Raw genomic sequence first — 20,861 nt, forward strand, 5'->3', positions numbered from 1 at the left:
GATGGGTAAGCTTTGGCGGGTGCATTTAAAATACGAAAATTGTACCCGCCATGGGTCATGGGGCGGGGATGGATTTTGCATCTTACCCACCTAATACCCGCCTACCCGCCAATAATTTAAAAAATTAGTAGGATTATGATAATTTTATAAATCTTATTTAGTTATAATTAAAATATAATGTGAATAATAGATATTTTATAAAGTTTTTTACTAATTTATTTGGTGAAAAAATTAAATTATAAAGATAAAGTCAAAAAATGGAAATTAATATGATTAAACTAACTTTTACGAAAAAAAATTATCGAATACATTTATGGTGTAGCGGGTTAATGGGTAAGCGGGGCGGGTACGGTTTTATATTTCCACCCGTTGGGGTGGGGATGGTTTTGGAAACTTGTACCCGCCACGGGTGGCGGGGCGGGGATGGGTAAGAGTTTTTCTTGGTGGGTAGGGTACGGGGGAGCCTATATCCACTACCGCCCCGCCCCAATGACATCCCTAGTGTTGAAGCTCAACATCCTTAAATTATTCATTTATATATATATGTATTCAACACGAAAACTGGTGGTGCGGGAATGCATGGGCCCGGGGGATTCAACCCTCTCGTCATAAAAAAAAAAAAAAAAAACTGGGTTAGTGCTCTCTATTGACACAGATATAATCCCAATTCCCAAGTCAATTATTCGTGTAACGTAAATTTTAATAGGGAAAATATTTATCATATATGTTCCAATTTTATCCCTAAACAAAAGTAAAGACGGTTATTTATTTGGTATGGTCTTCATTTATTTTTCAGTTAAGAAAATTGAGTTGGCAAGTAATTTGCTAGTACAACATTTCAAACAATGGTCTATGTAGCTGACTTTGATCTGTGATGTAGAAATTACTCTATTCATGTTTAAAAGAAGCTTCTACTCTTCTAGTAATATAAAGATGTTAAAATTTGACAATCAAGCTGCCATATGTAGACCGACACTCCATCCGCCGTCAAGTTCCATTATTCCAGGCCTATAAAAGATAAAGGCGCGGGACCCATTCAATTTTATTTAGGGGGTGATTTATATCGACGACGTTTTAGTAAATATCGACGACGTTTTTCATAAAAAAGACGATGAATGCCCTTTTGACTTTATCTCTCTAAAAAAAATTCTCTCAAATTCAACTAAATAAAAAACAAAAAACAACAACAACAACAACAACAATTAACAATATGTCGGATCTCGATTCAACGGTATGTAAACAACTTAATCATTTGCTTAATTTTTCAATTTTTTTTTGCGCATCGTTCATTCTATTCGATAGTTGAATTAATTGACGTATTAACTTAATAGTAGCGAATGTTAGAATTTGTTGCGTAATCTGAAAAATGTCCCCTGAAAGATGAACCATGGCCAAAGTTGAAACCAACGTCGGACCACGGTCCAAACGTTGAAACCAACGTTTGCCACGGACCAAACATTGATTTCCAACGTTTGGCCATGGTCCAACATTGGATTTCAACGTTTGGCCATGGTCCAACGTTGGATTTCAATGTTTGGCGTGGATCAAACGTTGGAATTCAATGTTTGGCCGTGGTCAAACGTTGATTTCGTTGTTTGGCCGTGGTCAAATGTTGATTTTCATTGTTTGGCCGCGGATTAAAGTTGGTTTTCGTTGTTCGTCCGCGGTTGATCGATGAAAAGTAATGTTTTGTCGTGTCGTTTATTGAGTCTCGTTGGAATTCAATGTTTTAGGCATGAATTACTCGTTTTTACATGTTTTTCTTTCGTTTTACGCAACTTATGTTGTTTATTAATCCTTTTTATTGTCTTACTATAGTCCTTATTGCTTGTAACAGGAATCGTGGGAGGATTTTGGCGAGAATCCAATTGATTACAACCCGTTGTTCGAGACTAATAAAGATTTCGAAACGCGTGACGATGCTTTCAATTGGGCTCAGAAAATCGCATTCGAGAATGGGTTTGCTTTGGTTAAAGCAAATAACGGAGCTAAAAATAGGAAAAAGAACGGGTTGTTGGCAAGTTATTTTCGATGTAAAAGACATGGTAAACCAAAAGAAACGGACGATCTTGAAAAGCCAAGGAGGTCGTAGAAGTGTTCATGCAAGTTTCGTATTCGTGCCGTTCAAAATTTCGTGTCTAAAAATGATAAAGAGACGGTGGTGTGGAACATTCTAACCTCCGAGGGTGGTGGACTACACAACCACAACGTAGCCGTTTATAAGGACGGGGATCGGCACTTTGCGGGATTGGATGCGGAAGAGAAGGCATATGTTAGGCAACAAACATTGGCCGGGGTTCAACCGAGGGATATTAAAAATGGTCTTCATTTGAGATCCCCTGATAAACCTCAACCGTCAAGCACCCAACTGTATAATGAAACAAGGAAAATTAAGAAAGAAGAAATGGGTGAAAGAAACACCGCTCAACAAATGTTGGCTCTAGCGGTGGCGGCGAAATACGTCCACTTCTACGAGATTTCTTCCGAGGAGTCAAAAGAGTTGACTCACATTTTCATGGCTCATCCTGAAGCGATTAAGTTGTTCTGGGCTTATCCTTATGTGGTCCTCATGGATTCGACTTATAAAACCAACATTTACCAGAATCCACTCATTGAGATGGTTGGTGTGACACCCACGGGATCGTCCTTCTTAATTGCATGTGCGATGATTCCTAAGGAGAATGACGTGAATTACCGTGGTCGTTGAGAAAGTTAGCTGCGATTTTAGATGCCACCGGAGTTGCGTCCCCCTATTTGTATTTGTCACCGACCAGGAATTGGGTTTGATCAGCGCTCTTGAGCAAGTATTTCCCGGCCGTGAGCATTTGTTGTGTAGATGGCATGTGAACAAAGCCGTCAATGCAAAAGCCTTGACAACATACCAAACTGAAAGTATGAGGAAATTTGTCATCTCAAATGATGAAGATGGTTGGTTTAAGGTGATCAATTCTACCACCGAGGAATCGTTTCGGCGTGCGTGGCGGTGTTTCCAACGTAAGTGGCCAAAAATGGTGGATTATGTACGGACGGCATGGGGTCCACACGCAGGGAAGTTCGTTTTATGCTATACAAACGAGGTCTTACATTTTGGTAACACGGCAACTTCCCGTGTTGAGTCAGCACATTCTCTATTGAAGGCTTGGTTGAAGTCAAAGCATCTCACACTTGACTCCATGTGGTCCCGTATCCACGGCATGCTTGAAAGTCAACACTCGAAGATTAAGAAAGAACTCGAAGATGAAATGAGTAAACCTAGGAGAACATCTCGTACTTTCTCCTTATTGCAAGGAAACGTGTCTACTAAGGCCATAGAGTTAATGGAGAAAGAACTTACTAGAGGCCTTGGTTTGGGTATCGGATTGAATAATCGTTGCCGACACGTGATGCGAACGACTCATGGATTACCTTGTGCATGCAATTTGGTATCTTTGCACGGAAAAGGTAGGAGGGTCCATCTCGAGGATATTCATGTCTTTTGGAAGACATTGGTGTATGATATTCCTCAACAAATGCCGAAAAATGACGGTGATTTATGGGATGAATTAGCGAATGATATGAGGCAAAGTGACCCGGTTAAACTAAGGGCGGCCATAGACTTGTTGCGTGATTTCCAGCACCCGGAGGACCAAGAGATTTTGCCACCCCCTATTAATGAGCACCCGAAAGGTCGTCCAAGAGGTTCAACCACTAGAAACAGGTCGGGTTTTGAGCATGCAGAAAGGAAGTTCGGGACACCAAGTACTCACTGTTCAACAAATGCAGAGGTTCAACAAAGAATTGGTGATTTCGAATCAGGAACTCCCGGTGCTCCTTTGGGAATGAACTTTACCATTGGCTTTATATCAACATGGGTCAAACGGTGGGGTATACCTGAGGTTTTGTGGGGCCACTTCGATGGTTGGGTGGATGTTGGAGATGACGGTCATTGTGGATTCCGGGTAATATCGCACGCGCCGAGGAGGCCGAGAGACAGATTATATAGTTATGCGGGAATGGTGTTCGAGGGAGATGAGGTCCGACTCTATCTACGCAGAGTTATATGGAGGTTTTCTATCACCACTCGGCGGTATGTCGGGTTAGATTTAGATTCGACGAGTTGAGTTTTTTTTGATTGGTTGTGGGCAGGACCATTGGATGTGTAGCGACGATTTGCTAGTTTTTGCAACGATGTTCAACTGGACGATATGTGTGATTGGTCATACACTGCGAGACGGGAAGAATGTTTGGGAAGGAAGTTGCAAAACTATCATGCCATTGAAGACCCGAGTTGAAGGCCGACTACCGTGTGGTATTTTGTGGTTTGTCCTACATCATAGCCATTGGATGCGGTTGCATTCTAGCAGCCCCCTTGAGAGTCTCCCTATGCCGCCACTTGATCCCTCTTGGTTGACCTTCCGAGATCCCAGTGTCGTTCACCTAGAGACTTTGTACCAACATAACATTGAGATTTGGCAAGCGTTCATGTTAGAAACTCCGAGAACACGTCGTAGAAGTCAGGTGTCTGATAGTGCGACAGTTATCTCAGTTAGTAGTTGTTCGCATTGAAAAAACTATTAAGTTCACTTGTGTAATGTAATATATTAATGAAAATCATAACAATTACTAATTCAAATGTTACCGTTATAATTCAAATGTTACCGTTATAATTCAAATGTTACCGTTATAATTCAAAATAACCGTTATAATTCAAATGTTACCGTTATAATTCAAATGTTACCGTTATAATTCAAAATAACCGTTATAATTCAAAATAACCGTTATAATTCAAAAATAGCCGTTACAATTAATAAATAGCCGTTACAATTACTAGCTTATAAATAGGCCATTCTATTTCAATTTCAATCACAACATCCAATTCTAATCACAACATCCAATTCTATTCACAACATCCAATTCTAATCACAACATCCAATTCTATTCACAACATACAATTCTAAAATGGATCTCACAAATGCACAAAAAACCAGAGTTTATCAAATAAGAATCGACCTAATTGTTCAAAATTTACCAATTCTAATTGAGCGTCTTGAATCAGTGCTTCCCAGTGCCACTGTATGGCACATGCTTGAAGAGCCTCCAATTGGTAGCCTTTGTATAATTTTACAAGGAAACCGAGAAGATGTGCTAACTCCAAAGAATTACGGATGAGGTTGTCTCGATGAAGCATTAACCGAGAAGATGTGGGAGTTTCGTAGGTTAAAAAGTGACATCTTAACATATTTTGAGCGCATTCTCACCGTGATCGATTACCCAAGACTATCGGACTTATGTCTTTGGTAGAGTCTTAGGGCCAAGGAATTCTATATCTCTACTTGAATGATTTGTTGATTGAATATATGTCTACCCAACCTGAAGAAATTGAGGTTCATGACCATGAAGAAGATAAGGAATCGTCGTCTTCATCATCGGAAGATAATTAAGTTCGATAGTTATTTAATTATGTTATGGGGTTTAGGGTTTAGGGTATGGGGTGTTGTTGTTAGTTTTAAATTTATGTTTTAAGTGATTTATGTTTTAATCATATTTTTAAGTGCTTTATGTAATGTCCTTGTATTTCAATTAATGAATGTTTTAATTAAATTATGTTTAAAGTCATTTAATTAAATATCGTTGCATTTACTTAAATACCGTCTCCAAACAATAATAAAAATAAAACATAAAAATTATCCATACAAAGACACTAAAAAAACCATAAAAACATCATCCAAACATACATAATCCAACGAAATAGAAAAACATAAGAAAATGAAAAGAAACTAGTCATCATACACGTCTGCATAGTAAGGACGCAACCCCTCAAACAAATCCTCTAGAGTCTCTCTCTCGGTCTCCTCATCATCTTCTTTGGAAGACCGTCTTCAACTTACGACTAACGACTAGGGCGACTTAGGCTCCTCATGAAACTCGACAGCCGAAAATGGACGCGGTGTGAGGGGGATAAAAGTAGGGGTGTGAATGCTCTACATACCAAGTCATGTATCCCTTAGTACACTCGAAAGGCATATATGCCTTCTTTGACAGGTGTCGGAGTTGTATGATGGATATCTCGGACATCCATGTCCTATCGGGCTCTTGCCCGAAATCCGACTGTAAGACCCGTTCGCGGGCCGAGACTCCTTCACCGCAATAGGCATCGAGGCCGGGACATCCCGACGGTACCCAACCGACGCATGCATCGATCCCGGTGGTACGGCTCTACTATATCAAGATGTCCGATAAAACCCGAGTAAAGCGATACTCTACAAGCTCCCGAGGACGGTTCCGTAAGGCAACCATCGGACATGCTCTGCCGTAAGATCGTCCAAACTATGACGATACAAGCCCCGAAAAGTACGAGACTCGCCCTTACTCCGAGGCAAGTTGGCCCAACCCTCAACAAGAGGACGGTCCTCAAAACGAGAATCCAAAGACCGGGTCGGAACCCGGGAAAGTACTCGTATATCCACGCCCGGAGTAACGGTAGACACCCACTAACACCCAAACTATCTCGGCGCGATGCCATCCCTTTTGTCGGTACAAGTAAGCCAAACAAGCCGCACCCCAAGCATATGAACCAACCTGCTCAAGACTATCAAACAAGGGCAACAAGCGAGCGGACACCCTATCACCACTCTTATCCATGAAAAGAGTGTGACCCAAAGAACATCAAGAGGTAAGCTGCAACGAGTCATGCTCGTTCCCTAGGTAAACAACACGACTCAACTCCGATGTTAGTAAACCGCCATTCTTCAGAGCGGTGGTACAACATCGGACTCGGGAACTCCATAAAACCTCGCAATCTTGCCCCGCAAACCACTGTCATCATCCTCGCCCGAACCGGCCACAAGAACCCGATCACCACTAACAGGTATCCCAAGAATATCTTTGGACATCATGGAGCATGATACTAATCTCTCCAAAAGGCATATGGAAAGTGTTAGTATCCAGGTGCCACCTCTCGATAAAAGCACTAAGGAGGTTATCATCTAGACCGGTGGTAAAACACCCCTTCAAAACCCCAAGCCCGCTCGCCTCTACCCTAGCCGCAACACCCTCGGTGAGAACCATGTGCCTAATCTCCCTCGCAGACTTTCGGCCTCTCGTAGAGCTTGATCCACGACCTCATATTCTCCGGGTTAGGGTCCGACCAACTGTTGAACGCAACGTGACCACCAAAACTCCGTAGGGTGCTAATGTTCCTAGGACCACCAGGAACGGGCTCTCTCGGGATCCAAGAACTATCCCTACTCGGCCTCCTCGACCTATCGGTGCTAGAGGACTCTCTAACACTCGAGTAACGTCCTCTACTATCCCGGCCCAACTTCAGACTCAACACTCTCGGCGGTGCCGGGTTCGGTTGGACCACATACTCTCAAGCGTCCTCCTCCTCCTCCCGGAACCGTCATCCGACGGCTCATCATCTCTATCATCCGGTAACTACTAAAGCAACCTCCGAGACCTCGCCTCCTCCGACTCGCTAACGACGTGGACCAGGAGTAGGCATCATAACCATACCAGACGTCTCTCGAAGTGGGGGGGCGCTTGTGGGCTCGCTTAACTCGCAGAACGACGCTTCGAGCCGTAACATAACGCCCGCCAGATACGGTCGTGTATGTTAGGCGGAGATAGGAGCATTCATGATTGCCTTTCCTCTCTCATTTCGATCGCCATCCGCATTAGGAAATTGGAAGTTGTTAGAAAACACGTTAATCGACTAAATATCATATAAAGTAACAAAAATCGGCAAATAATAGCATAAAACACGGTTTTTAAAAAAAAAAATTAATTTACCGCGGACAAACATTTTTTTTTTTTTTTTTGACCGCATGATTGAACAAAAAAATCCCTTACTTGACGGTGGCTAAACATTTTTTTTTTTTTTTTTACCGCGGGCAAACATTTTTTTTTTTTTTTAACCGCGGCCAAACAACGAAAATGGATGTTTGACCACGGCCAAACCTCCAAAACCAACGTTTGACCACGGTCAAACGTGAGAATTAAACGTTTGACCGCGGCCAAACCTCCAAATCCCACGTTCCACTGCCCTTTAACGTTGGAATTCAACGTTTCACCACGGCCCAAACGTCCAATTCCATCGTTTGGCCGTGGTTTCGCCCACAAAACGCAACAAATTCACTCCCAATCCGATTAACAACAACAAATTTCGACTCAAAAATAAATCCCAATCAACTATATTTCGCAAACAACATATACCAATACCAAAATTTACATAATAACAACTAATTAACATGAATTTTAATAGAAAAACTATCAATTTCTAAACTAATTCAATTAATTTTAATAAAAACCTAACACATAACCTAATTTCAATTCTAAAACAAAATCTAATCAATTTAATCGATTAACAATAATAATAAAGGAAACAAAACAATTTAATTTCATAGTTTAATTCAATTACATTCAATTTCTAAACTAGTTTAACAAAAAAAAAAAAAAACGGCACTTACCTTATGTAGCGGCGGCGGGCGTGGTGGTAGCGGGCCGTGGTGGTGGCGATCGCGTGGTCGTAGCTTGGCGGGGGTGTGGTAGTGGTGGTGGACGAATGGATTGAATGTTGGTGGAAGTTGAATGTTGGTGGAAGTTGAGTTTTGAGTTAGAGAGAATAGAGAGAAATGGTGAAGTGAGATAGCAGGGGCAATGACGTCTTTTTTATGAAAAACGTCGTCGACGTTTACTAAAACGTCGTCGATATTAACGAATCCGGTTTATTTACTTTTTGGGGTTGAAGGTCAAATATTTCCAGATACTGTGTGACTTTGTCAATACAGTCATCACTGACGATACATACTATCACGGTATCAACTACTTGTTCTACTAATAATTATCTGACTTTTTTTTATTACGGTACGTAACAAATACTTTTTCCATCCCATTTAATTGTATAAAAATAATGTTAGTGATTGAATTTTGAAAAATATATACAATAACTTACAAAACACAACAACAATGTGAAGTAAAGAATAAAATAAACCGCCGTGACTTAATAATGGCCCTCTAAATGGTGCATTTGACTCTTAATTAATACTCCGTATGACAACATCATGTTTCACTTTAAATTCAGACATTTAGCTTGCAGACCAGCCGTGTTCTAGGGGATAACATTACAGGTTTGATTAATTGCAAGTCACAAATTTGCGACAGAATTAAGATCATAACACCATAATGCTGAATTCTAATACAAGCTTAAGAATTAAGAATTAAGAGAGAATAAATAATCGCGATCAATCAGCAGCAGTCATAAAGGCATTTTCGCTGGTGTACCTGGCTCACGGGGATACTTTCTCGGAGTTGGATGATCCTTAACACATATAATAGCAGTTCTTTGTCCGTATGGGCTGTGCGATTCCACTACAACACCACAGGAATGTGTCATTGTTAAGCAGATATAGCAGAAAAGAGATTTTAAAACGTTTTTGCTTAGACGAATACAAATTTCATTGCACAGAAATTTTAGTACTACTACTGCTGGTTTTTATCTCTTTTATTGGCATATTCGATTGAGAATTTGACACATCAGTTCAAAAACAGGTAATTTAAGGGAAGCTTGCGAAAAATGGTTATCGCTACTCAACTACTGCTAGTTGTTTATAGAGTTTTTGATCATATAAAAATGTAGAACCATTTCACAACATGCTGTATCTGGAAACCATACCTAACTGCTGATCCACTACGGATGCACCCAGCAATTTTATTGCTCTTTCTGCATTTTTAACTTCCTCCTGATCAAGCATAGAAAGGTGAGTCCATAAATAAGGTCACTCAAAAACATAAGCATCTGAAAAACACTAAAATGAATTAGTGCAATACATAATTTGAAACAATAAGAACCCCGGGTTATACGAGATCTGCCAATTTCTCAATGGAACGAGTAAAGTCAGTACCTTAGGATCGTGACCTTTGGCAGCTACAAATAGACCACCAACGCGAACTAAGGGAAGGCAATATTCAGCTGACAAAAAATAAACCATGAGAGAAGATACGAGAAAATCAAAACGCAGTTGAATAATCAGATGAAGTTGGGTTTCACCTAGAACCCTCAGTTCTGCGACGGCCCTAGCAATTGCAACGTCAAATGACTCTCTGTACTCAAGTTTCTGTCCAGCAATCTGTCCTATAGCCAAAGATACATAACATGTGCAAACTTCAGGCAGAAAGAGTTTAATAGATATAACTTGAAACCTACAAACTAAAAAAGGTCACCGAGGAATTTCAGGAAGAAATACCTCAGCCCTGTCACGGACAACTTGTGCATTTGACACACCAGCAGCACTGATCGCATGCTCCAAGAACAAACAACGCTTGTTCAAGGACTCTAGAAGAGTGAAATTCCAACCTACACACAGTATATTGCAACGTCATAATAAAAATTTCCATATCAAAATCGAATGGAAAACAAATATCGCCTGGCACAAGTGACTAATCTTCAAATCTTTTACACAATACAATACTACTGTTCCTTTCGATCAACCTTAACAATGTTCAAACCCACTATGAGCTAATTCCAAACCCCGATTTTGTACTTCATTAATAAAAAATCCTCCGTAGTTCCCCCTGTATAGTCTTTTGGCAGGAGTAACTCAATAATTCTGTAGCATAATTAACATAAACCAACCCAGAAAGAAGAGCAAACTCACAATGCAGTCTCCAACATCACAAGATAAAACATCACCTAACTATTTTAACTTCAAATTTGCCAAAAGAAAACCGCAAATTATTTGGAAGAGCATACATCCCAACAGATTAGTACGGAGTAATTCATTTATACTTAATTGATCTTCTATTACCAAGGTAACCACATGTGAAATGATATACACGAGTTTCAATCTCTTGCCTAAGGTAGTAAAGTATCAAATCCAAACGATATTATTAGCTGAGCTAACTAAGAATCCGCAATTAAAACTTCTTTGTTCGACCACAAATTTCATTATAATAAATTTCTGATAAAAATTCATACTTGGGCAAGCAATGGCTAAAATCAATCCAGGAAGTCCGGCACCACTTCCAACATCAACAAGATTAAGACTTCCACGGGAACAACCACAATGTGCTTCGTAAAACTCATTTATGGAAGGTAGAATTGCAAGTGAATCCTCAATGTGCCTCTCCATCACTTCACTCCTCTCCGTAACTGCAGTTAAATTCATCTTCTACAATGTAGACACAAAATTCCACAAAAGTTCTGTAAACATATTACGAGCAAAAAATATGTAACACGCAACAAAAGTGAAGTGTCGGACTAACATAAGTAAAAGCACGTTAACATGACGAATTAAGAATTGTATCATCAAGCTAAAGAGGGAAAAAAAGATACCTGATTCCATTGAAGAAGAGAATCGACATAGATAGAAATTTGGTCTTTTTGTTGAGAATCTAGGGTTTCAAAGTGCGAAGATTTTAGGGATGTGGTAGAAATTAGGGTTTTGCGATTGAAATTAAAGGGTGTGAGTTTATTGCGCGGAAGGTGTTTGATGAAAGTCCTGAAAGAAAATGGGGATAGAATGGATTTAGTGTGTAAACACAACATTATTTCCCGCCTTGGCTTCTGTTGAGGTGGATGGAAATTATTAACGGTTTTGTCAATTTTGGCCGTTAGATGTTATCGATCTTATTTGGGTTATTCTACATGGTAACCATGTATTTTTTTTAAATCTACATGGTAACCCTACTTTTTAAAGAACACACATGGTAATCTTCAACTCTGTTAATACGCATTGCTGTGAGCCTTAATTTTTATTTCCGTCAATTTTATCCGTTAAGTATGTGACGTGGCCAATTGAATTTTCATATTTTCTACAAAGTAACCCTCTGTTTTTTTAAATCCTACAAAATAATCCTATTCATTTTTTTTACAAGAGAAACACTCTTAAAAATACTAATACTCCCTTAGTTTATAAATTTATCATTTTTAGTACATTTTTCACTCGATTGCTTCAAAAAACGTCAACTCTTAATATTATCATCTCTTTAAGTTATCATTACCATAAATTTCCAAAAACGGGTTCAATAATTAACAAAGAAATCTACTATTAAGTCTAATGTTTACAAATGAGTCTCCACTCCTTAATTTTACCCAACTTTATTGTGTCAATTTGTTGAATATTTGAAGTAAGTTATTATTGTGTGTGTACAACATTTTTAATTTTGTCGTATTTGATGAGGTTTTGAAAACAAAAGTTTATTAATTAGATTAACCCTATGAATTAAATTTGAAATTGATTATTATAATGCTCGGAATAGAGTACTTTTACTTGGTATTTAGAATATCTTATTGGGAATTTTTTGATATCGAACAAAGTTCTTATTGAATTTTTCTTTAAAAATTCAGTTAATTAAAGGGTAATGAGGGTGGATATGACAGTTTGGGAGTAATCGAGTAAAGTTGTGAAAAAAAGATTGATTAAGAGATTATTTTTTTATGCGCATGTAATCTGTAGAAAAAGTAGGGTTAACTTGTAGAATTTTTAAAAATATAGGGCTACCTTGTAAAAAATTTCAAAATTCAATTGACAACGTCACATACTTAACGGACAAAACTAATGGAAAAAAAAGTTAAGAGTCACCACTACTACAAATCCAGGCAACTACAACGCCCCATTAACAACGAGTATTCACGAAAATCACAATAGACGTTGTAGAATGTATGGCGCGAATTTTACTAAAATGAATTACAACGGGCATGGTTATAAAAACCGTTGTTATTAGTTTTAACAACGGGTTACACATACACAACCGTTGTTACTAATGTGGTGCAAAATTGACGCAATGTTAGTGAAAAGTAATCACAACGGTTGCTTTTGGAACCCGTTGTTAAAACTTCTTTGACAACGGTTGTTAATTTACAACCGTTGTTAAAACTTATTTGACAACGGTTGTTGTTTAATAACCGTTGTCAATACCTTCCATACTATAAACCACGCAAACACAAGTCTGCTGCAGCCACAAAACACAAACCTTAATACACAAACACAAACCTAGCAGCAGCCAAACACAAACACAAAACACACACTTTCTCATCGTCTCTTTCTCTCTTTCTCATCGTCGCTTTATCTTCTCGCCGTCACTGTTGATTTCATCGTCTCTTTACGTACGTTCTGTAATTATCAGGTTTGTTTCATCGTCATTATTTTATTTTTCTAATTATTTCATTTCCATGTATGTGTTTTTATCGACCATTAGGTTCCGTTCAAGATCTCGCTATATCGTCATATAGTGCATTTCTCTTTTTCCGTCAAGCCATCTTCTTTGACGTCCTTGAGACGGATCGAGCATAGTAAGAGTCTTAAGGATGATATCATTCATTTTGTTGGAGTTTGGAGTTTGTTTTGAAAGATTAAGGAGAGGGTTAATTTATTTGGAGTTTGTTTTAGCAGTTAGGGTTTGGAGAATATATTGAGATAATGGAAATGCATGTTAGTTGAGATAATGCAATGTATTTATACTAAGGAATGTGTGGGTTGAGTTGTTTTTTAATTAATATATATGTTAGGAAGTTGTGCCATAATCATCATCATATCTCTCAATCTTTGCTTCAAATATTATTACTAACCCTTCTCATTCCATATTGTCCGTTCATATGCATGATGATGGCGTAATAACTGGATCTTGATGATGATCGATCTATGGAGTTCAAAAAATGGAAGCAAATCAAACAAGCATAACTCAACACTTTCAAAATGATCATTTCATTTAATTTTAAACCAAATACATTACAAAAATTATCAGAAATCAAAAGATGTATAATAAGCAGGAACAACCCCGGTTAAGCGTAAAAAGCGCTTCTCAACCTGCCACCAATCACGCCACTCAGGTATACCGCTAACTTCCGGGTCATTGGCTTCATATTTTGCAAAAACAGATTGAATATATGCAAGGACACGACATGCATGTGGAGATAAGGTTGGAAGAGTACAACTCAACATATCTCCATTTTGCGACCAAGTTGCGAGTAGCAGCCGACGAGGGTATGAAGATGATGATGATGATGAGGCTTTGTTGACAAGCCGGACTACTTCACGCCTCTTAATCCAATAATTCCGTTGATGTTCAAGGGATGCTTTGATTAATGGGTGTTGATCTGACGGAAGCCCTTGGCGAGAACCTTCCCATCATCTTCAATCGTTTGTGTAAGCCATTCTTCGTTGTTGATAAAATTAGGGTTCATTGCCATGTTGTTTCAATTAATGAATGTTAGTAAAGGATGCTTTAATATTTATAGTCACATTTATAAGTTTTTTCAAAACCGTTGGTAATTAATTTAAGGGATATTCTGCATGCATCGGAATTATAACGGGCCGTAATTATCCATGCATCTAGTAATATTTAATTTAATTTTTTTTTTATTTTTTAAGGTCAAACAACAACGATTATTTATTAAAAAACCGTTGTCTTTAGTTATAACAACGGTTTTGTATATTACAACCGTTGTTATAACTTTCCCTCCAAAATTGAGTCACACTTTCCACAACGGGTTTTTATACTTAAAACCGTTGTTAATATTTTTAACAACGGTTTCCTTAAGAAAACCAACCGTTGTTAAAACCTTTTACAACGGACGCTTTAACAACGTCCGATTTTTTATATAACAACGGTTTTTTACCGTTGTTATAGCCTGTATCTGTAGTAGTGCACGGCAATGCGTATTAACAGAGTTGATGGTTACCATGGGTGTTCTCTGAAAAGTAGGATTACCATGTAGAATTTGAAAAAACACAGGGTTACCACGTAGAAAAACCCATCTTATTTTAAGCAAAATTAAAATGAGACTATTTTATGCATATACCGCTTTTGCAATTTTTATTTTAAAAACATATATATTGTAGAAATAAAAGAAATTTCATTAAATTGGTTACTAGTTGGAAAGCCCGTGTGATGCACGGGGATCCCATTAGGATTATCTGTAAAAATATATTCTTAAGTTGATATATGTTGTCATTGATGAAAAAAAAATCCGTGATTGGTATTGTGATACCCCAAATAAAATTATCTTATTTAATAGATTTGAGAAAATTCTTTATTTGAAAAGGAAAGAATTTTTATCTAGTAAAGTCCAAAAAGGTACACAAATGAAATGAATCCATCCTAGAGGGAGATATTGACCCAATAAAATTCGAAAGGCGTAGTAACCTAGTATAAGTAAGACCCTAGAATAAGAATAAAATAGTTCGGTTAGAATCCGACTCATTAATAACTTCACCCGTAAAATTTTTATTAGACCTATTTCAAAGGAAATAACCCATAATGACAAATATCTAGATATTTTATGATTCTAACATAAGATTTATATTATTCACATTTATCACATGTCAAAAGTCTTTAAAAAAAAAAATTGATGTGGAAAAATGATGTCCCACGTAATGGCCTAGCATGGTAGGTTTAGAGACCTAAGTTTTCACTTGGTAAAAATTAGCTCCACGTACAAATGAGCAACAAATAGTGACCGACATACTACAACTATAAATAGGAGACCAAGGTTCTCCACATTTGACACCAAGAAAGGAAACAACTTCTATAGTATACTTGGCTAGTTAACGGAAAGATAAAGGTATATTTCCTACCCCTTCGTCTTAAGTTAATATAATGAGTAATTATATTATCGTTATAATTACTCAACTGATATTATAATGTACGTGAATTATTGTTTATGTGATAAAGTTATGTTATACTTGTATATTTTACGTAATGTGGTTTACGTGAGATATGACTGTGGTACTGTTTGTGTTAATAATTGACGTTAACATTGCTAAGATGTACATTTGGCCAATGTATCATCCGGGACACTATTATTGAAAGGGACCGGACCACATTATTATTTTATCCCGTGTACATGGATGTGAGCTCTGAAGTGGGCTCGGCAGGGGGCTCGGCAATTGGCTCCGCCCCGTTATATCCGGATAAAAAGAAAGAAAAAAGAAAAAAGAAAAAGAAAAAAAGAGAAAAAGATGGTTATCCTGTGTACACGGAGGAGGGCATAGCCTAAGGGAGTCTCGGCTCCGTAATGTGGCCCTGTTCAATAATAATGACCCGAGTTATATTAATTTGAGTTGGAGGTTATGGTAAATATACTCAACCTGTGGTTGGTTGACCCTTTATTTTATTAATCTTTTTCAGGTACAGGAAACAGGGAAGGGCGTGAGTGAGGTTGACGCAAGAAAGTAGAATTAGAATAATGTATCATAATAATATAATCTTATCAATAAGACTGGTTACTAGTTATTTGGTTGTACTAAAGAATAATGTAAGCCTTGTATTTCTTTGTATGGGGAAATACGGCGGTAACACTCTGTAATTTCCGCTGCTATTAATAAAATATACCATTTTTTACTCCTGTTGTTTACGGGGCGTTACAGGTATAGATGATAACCGATGAATTATTAATTGGTGCTTTTAGCATAAAAGTTTTGCCATCAATTAGTATAACATCAAGTGACATAGTTATAGTATGTCGCTAGCTTTTTCATTGTTACAGGCACAACCAGTTTTTAATTAAATACAAAACGCGTTCTCTATAAACATGGTGGAGCTCACCAATATAAACCCTTAATAACAGAGTTATATCTTTATGAGTTTTGAATTTTTTTTTTTTGGTGAAAAATATATATCAACAGATAAACAAAATGTTAATTATAACCAAAGAGCCAAACAAGACTCTTCAAAGAGAAAAAAAAAGGATTACACTCCTAAATTTCTCATTCACTCTAATGCAAATTGATCAATGTTCTGGGCAGCCTTGAACTTAATCCTCCTCCTGACCTCAGTTTCGATTTGCTTGGCTACAAATTGAGGCCTCATCATCATGGCATTAATTCGAGCACTATCGAAATGTTGTAGTAAACAGCATTCAGAATAGCAACCAGTATTTTCCACTGAGCAGGCTTCCTAGTTCCATTTAGCAGTACACTGACAAAAGGGATAGACCTGCCAATCCATTTTTCAACTTCCTTTCTGACCCTGCGGTTATACTCATAGTACAAAAACAGATGATCAGTGGTCTCAGTAGCCATGTTGCAAAGACAACATAAATCATCAGTACAACAACCAATCTTGAACAATTTTTCTTTGACATTCAGCCCTCCATTCATAGTAATCTAGGATATAATAGAGTGCTTAGGTATATTCCAATTATTCCAGACAAAGCTAGTCCAATTCTGAATTATTTTAGAACTACGTAAAACTGAATGATGTTACAAAAAACAGCAGGTGTCATAATTATATATAGGATAAATGGCAAATTACTACCTAATATCTTCAAAGTTTTGTGTTTTACTACCTAATATACCTATTTATACATTTTACTACCTAAAACGGCACAAAATCATGCAAATCGCAACTAAATGGCCGGAAAAGTTACTTAAGGGTGGTTTAAGTGACCTGCGATTATAAGAGTAATGTTGTTTGACGATTTTGCCCTTCTTCCCATTTAATCACTCCTCTTCCTCCATTAATTCTTTTCTATTACTCACCTCACTCCCCAACTCCCTCATTCAATCCAACGCCATTATCATCCATCCATTATCATCATCACCCCAAACCCTAAATCATAAAATCGTCATTGCCCTCGTCATTGCCCTCGCCATTGCTGAACCCAAATCAAATAATCGCAATCATCATTGCTTAATTGAAGGACGTCGCCATTATCATCCATTTCTGATTGAATTAAGTTTTTTTTATTATTTTCTTACATTATTCCCCTTCTCCTTTTGCTTCTTACTGTAATTAATTGATTTCTACAGTAGTTAATTTTAGTTTTCTTCTTGGTAAAATTTGGGCCTTTTTCTGGGTAATAATTGGCCTGTACCACTTGAAAATGGAGGAATAAGAATCGAAATAGAGACAATGGAAGAAGATTGAAATAGAGAAAATGGAGGAGATGAAATGCAAATAAAGAAAAGAGATGAAAAAAAATAACCTAATTGACTGCAAATCTGGAATGAAATGAAGGAGAAGGAGAAGAAAGTGGAGGAGATGATAATGGAGGAAATGATTTAATTAGGTTGAAGGAGAGGGAAATTAAGGTGCTTAATGTATGGGGAAAAGAGGGGTAAGATTGGAATTATTTCGGTTTTGAATTTAGAAATGGAGGGAATGGGAGAACATCAGACAACTTAAGAGGGGGTTAAGGCAGTTTCCGGCGAGTTAGTAGTAGCCATGGAGTATTATGCACTTTCTGGGTTGTATTTTGCATAAATGAACATATTAGGTAGTAAAATGCAAAATTTTGAACATAATAGGTAGTAATATGCCAATTGGCCTTATATATATTTATTGCGTTAAGAGAAAATGTTAGATCTCTTACAGCATAATTTTACCTTGACTATTAACAATTAAGAGTATTTGCTCCTTATAGACATCTCGCAATATCTCTGATTATATTACATAGAATGCACGGGCACCTAGTAATTTATCTCATTTTTTAAAATAGTTGGGTTACCAAGTTAGTATAATAATGTCAGTTAGTAGTATATATTTTATGGCACCGCTGAAAATGTTATTTTACATTACCATGGTCGGGTAATAGAAAACTATTAAATTTAACAAAAGTAAAATTATGCTAAAAATGGAAGCAAACAAAAATTCGGGGTTTGATTTAGATGAGGACAGATTAATCATCAGTTCCTATAACAAAAAACGCAATGAAAGCGTTGTGCCATTTTGGTATTTAACTATATCAGTTCTTATTTTCTTAGCACCATCTATTTTTTACCAAAATAGTCTTTGACTACTTATCCTTGAAAAATCCATGCAAAATATATAATAATACATCTTAATTTGGTAAATTATGAAAACTTGTTTGTAAACAACGTCCTTGTGGCCTTGATACATTTGGTCTCTATATATTATCTATGTAGAACCTTAATCTCTCGGATGACGCTCTTGAAACTACATAAAGCTGACTATTAATAAAAATTGGTTTCCGCAGGTAAATTTCAACATTATTTAGTGACTGTTCCTAACTCTTGTTTATTGTTATGGCACAGCATTAGAGCCGGCAAATAATGACGCGACACAAAAACACGACAAGAATCCGATACGAAATTAACGGGTTTTAGTTGACATTTAACGACCCATTCATGTAAGTGGGCCGACACGAACACGGCACGAGATTTAATTGGCTAGGTTTGGGTTCCGCACTTTACATAAGAACCCCACATGAATAACCTATTTACTTAATTAATCCCAAGTTTTCTTGATCCTCACATAAATATACTTACACTTTCCAGATATGACATGACACGAAAACACGACACGAAATTAACGAGTTAGGGTTGAGATTTGATGACCTATTAATGTAACTGGATCGACACGAACATGATGACACGAGATTTAATTGGGTTGGATTTGGATTTAAGAGTTCGTGACCCATTTATATGTAACACCTGAACCCGACACGACCTGATATATTTGTCACGTCTACTTAGAATGGCCTCAACGTATATTGTCTCTGCTTAAGAATGAAAAGAATCTTTGTATCTGAGGAAGTCATTACTATCCTCGGGGAACCTTTTGCCGACTCTGGAACCCGTAAGTATCTTCCCTTCTACTATGAACTTTTCAGGGCGATTGATAATAAGACGTTCCCCGTTAGATAATCCTCTTACGGAGTTAATGCTCCTCTAAAACGTAACCGGCATACCACACTTGGTCGAGCATACTATTATGAGTTATATTAAAAAAAATTCATCATGTATACTCTCTCCCCTTCTTAAACTCTTCCACCTTGCTTCTTAGAGGTCAAACTTTTATAACTTTGACCATTAATATGTCAAAAATCATAATTAAACTTCCGCATTAACAATTATGTAGAAGCAATACGGAAGATCATTGCAAAGAGGATGAAATACATTTAGTGTGAAATTCCTAAAAGATAATGAATCTTACTCCCAAAGTCCACACCAACTAAAATACCCGACCATATATCGCATAATGAAACAAAAGCGACGCCTAAAAATAAGGATACCAAATGGGGAATAAGACATGATGAATATAAGCCTTCTCATACCCGGATTTAATAGAAAAATTATATGCCCCTACTTGTCACAAGTAAAAATTTTCAAAACCTTAACCTCTTCTACTTTGGGAGATCTTAAGATAGTTTCGTTCCATTTAAATGTCATATACTCATCTATTCTATAACTTTCTCAAATAATTTTGATATTATTTTAACCATATATAACACCCATGGTGGCACGATTTAAAATTCAGTTTGAGTCTAAAACTTTATTTATATTCGCTACATCCAAGACAAATACGGTATAGTTGGACACTTGTGATAGATTTTCTTTTTTGATCAAATTAATTTGCTTTTTTCTTATTGTAGGGCTAACAATAACTTTTATTCTTATGTAGAAAGCTAACATTTATTTTGAACCAATTACTTATTTATTCCGTTCCTCATGATTTTGGAGTATATGTACCTTGTGTTACAATGCCCTAATTGCTAATATTTATTCTGAACGAATGGCTATAGTGGAGATTATAAAATTAAAAATTGAACTTGAGATCAATTACTAACAATAGGGTCAAAAATAAGTAAACATTGGCAAAAAAAAAAAAAACAAGAAGTAATTAATTAGATATGAGGAAGATCGGGAGATAATGAAAAATCTCATATTTAGGTTTTATTTCAAAGAAATTAGCTTTAGAGCAAAATTTCATTTATCTTAATTTTTTTGCAAATATTTGATAGATAAATTATTTACCAAAATAAGAGTAGCATGTGAGAATAAGTTACCTGTTTTTTTATTCATTCAATTTATAATATTAAATATAGAGAACTTATTATGTCCTTATATATCATTTTACGAAAAAAATAGCTACCTTTCGGTTTGTTTGCCAAACATTTTTGGCTTAATCAATTAAAAAAC

General features: G+C 37.0%; 1 protein-coding gene across 1 annotated transcript; it reads right to left on the reverse strand.

Annotated features, from left to right (window-relative positions):
• Positions 1–9,085: 9,085 nt before the first annotated feature.
• On the reverse strand, positions 9,086–11,606 carry LOC141652113 (uncharacterized). Its single transcript, XM_074459750.1, has 7 exons — positions 11,312–11,606; positions 10,955–11,147; positions 10,224–10,333; positions 10,028–10,106; positions 9,882–9,949; positions 9,653–9,719; positions 9,086–9,348 (listed from the first exon to the last, which is right to left on the reverse strand). Exons 1-7 carry the CDS (start codon positions 11,522–11,524, stop codon positions 9,236–9,238), a joined length of 843 nt encoding a protein of 280 aa, XP_074315851.1. The 5' UTR covers positions 11,525–11,606; the 3' UTR covers positions 9,086–9,235.
• Positions 11,607–20,861: the final 9,255 nt, after the last annotated feature.

The sequence above is a fragment of the Silene latifolia genome, chromosome 4 (assembly GCF_048544455.1).
Source record: "Silene latifolia isolate original U9 population chromosome 4, ASM4854445v1, whole genome shotgun sequence".
NCBI classification, from domain to species: Eukaryota; Viridiplantae; Streptophyta; class Magnoliopsida; order Caryophyllales; family Caryophyllaceae; genus Silene; species Silene latifolia.

What these genes read in the sequence shown, in the direction of transcription:
- LOC141652113 (XM_074459750.1), bottom strand. Translation starts at nt 11,524, where the DNA reads ATGTTGTGTTTACACACTAAATCCATTCTATCCCCATTTTCTTTCAGG. An exon ending in TTGTCCGTGACAGGGCTGAG is followed by an intron (nt 10,107 to 10,223) that starts GTATTTCTTCCT and finishes GCTATAGGACAG; the next exon opens with ATTGCTGGACAGAAACTTGA. An exon ending in CGCAGAACTGAGGGTTCTAG is followed by an intron (nt 9,950 to 10,027) that starts GTGAAACCCAAC and finishes ATTTTTTGTCAG; the next exon opens with CTGAATATTGCCTTCCCTTA.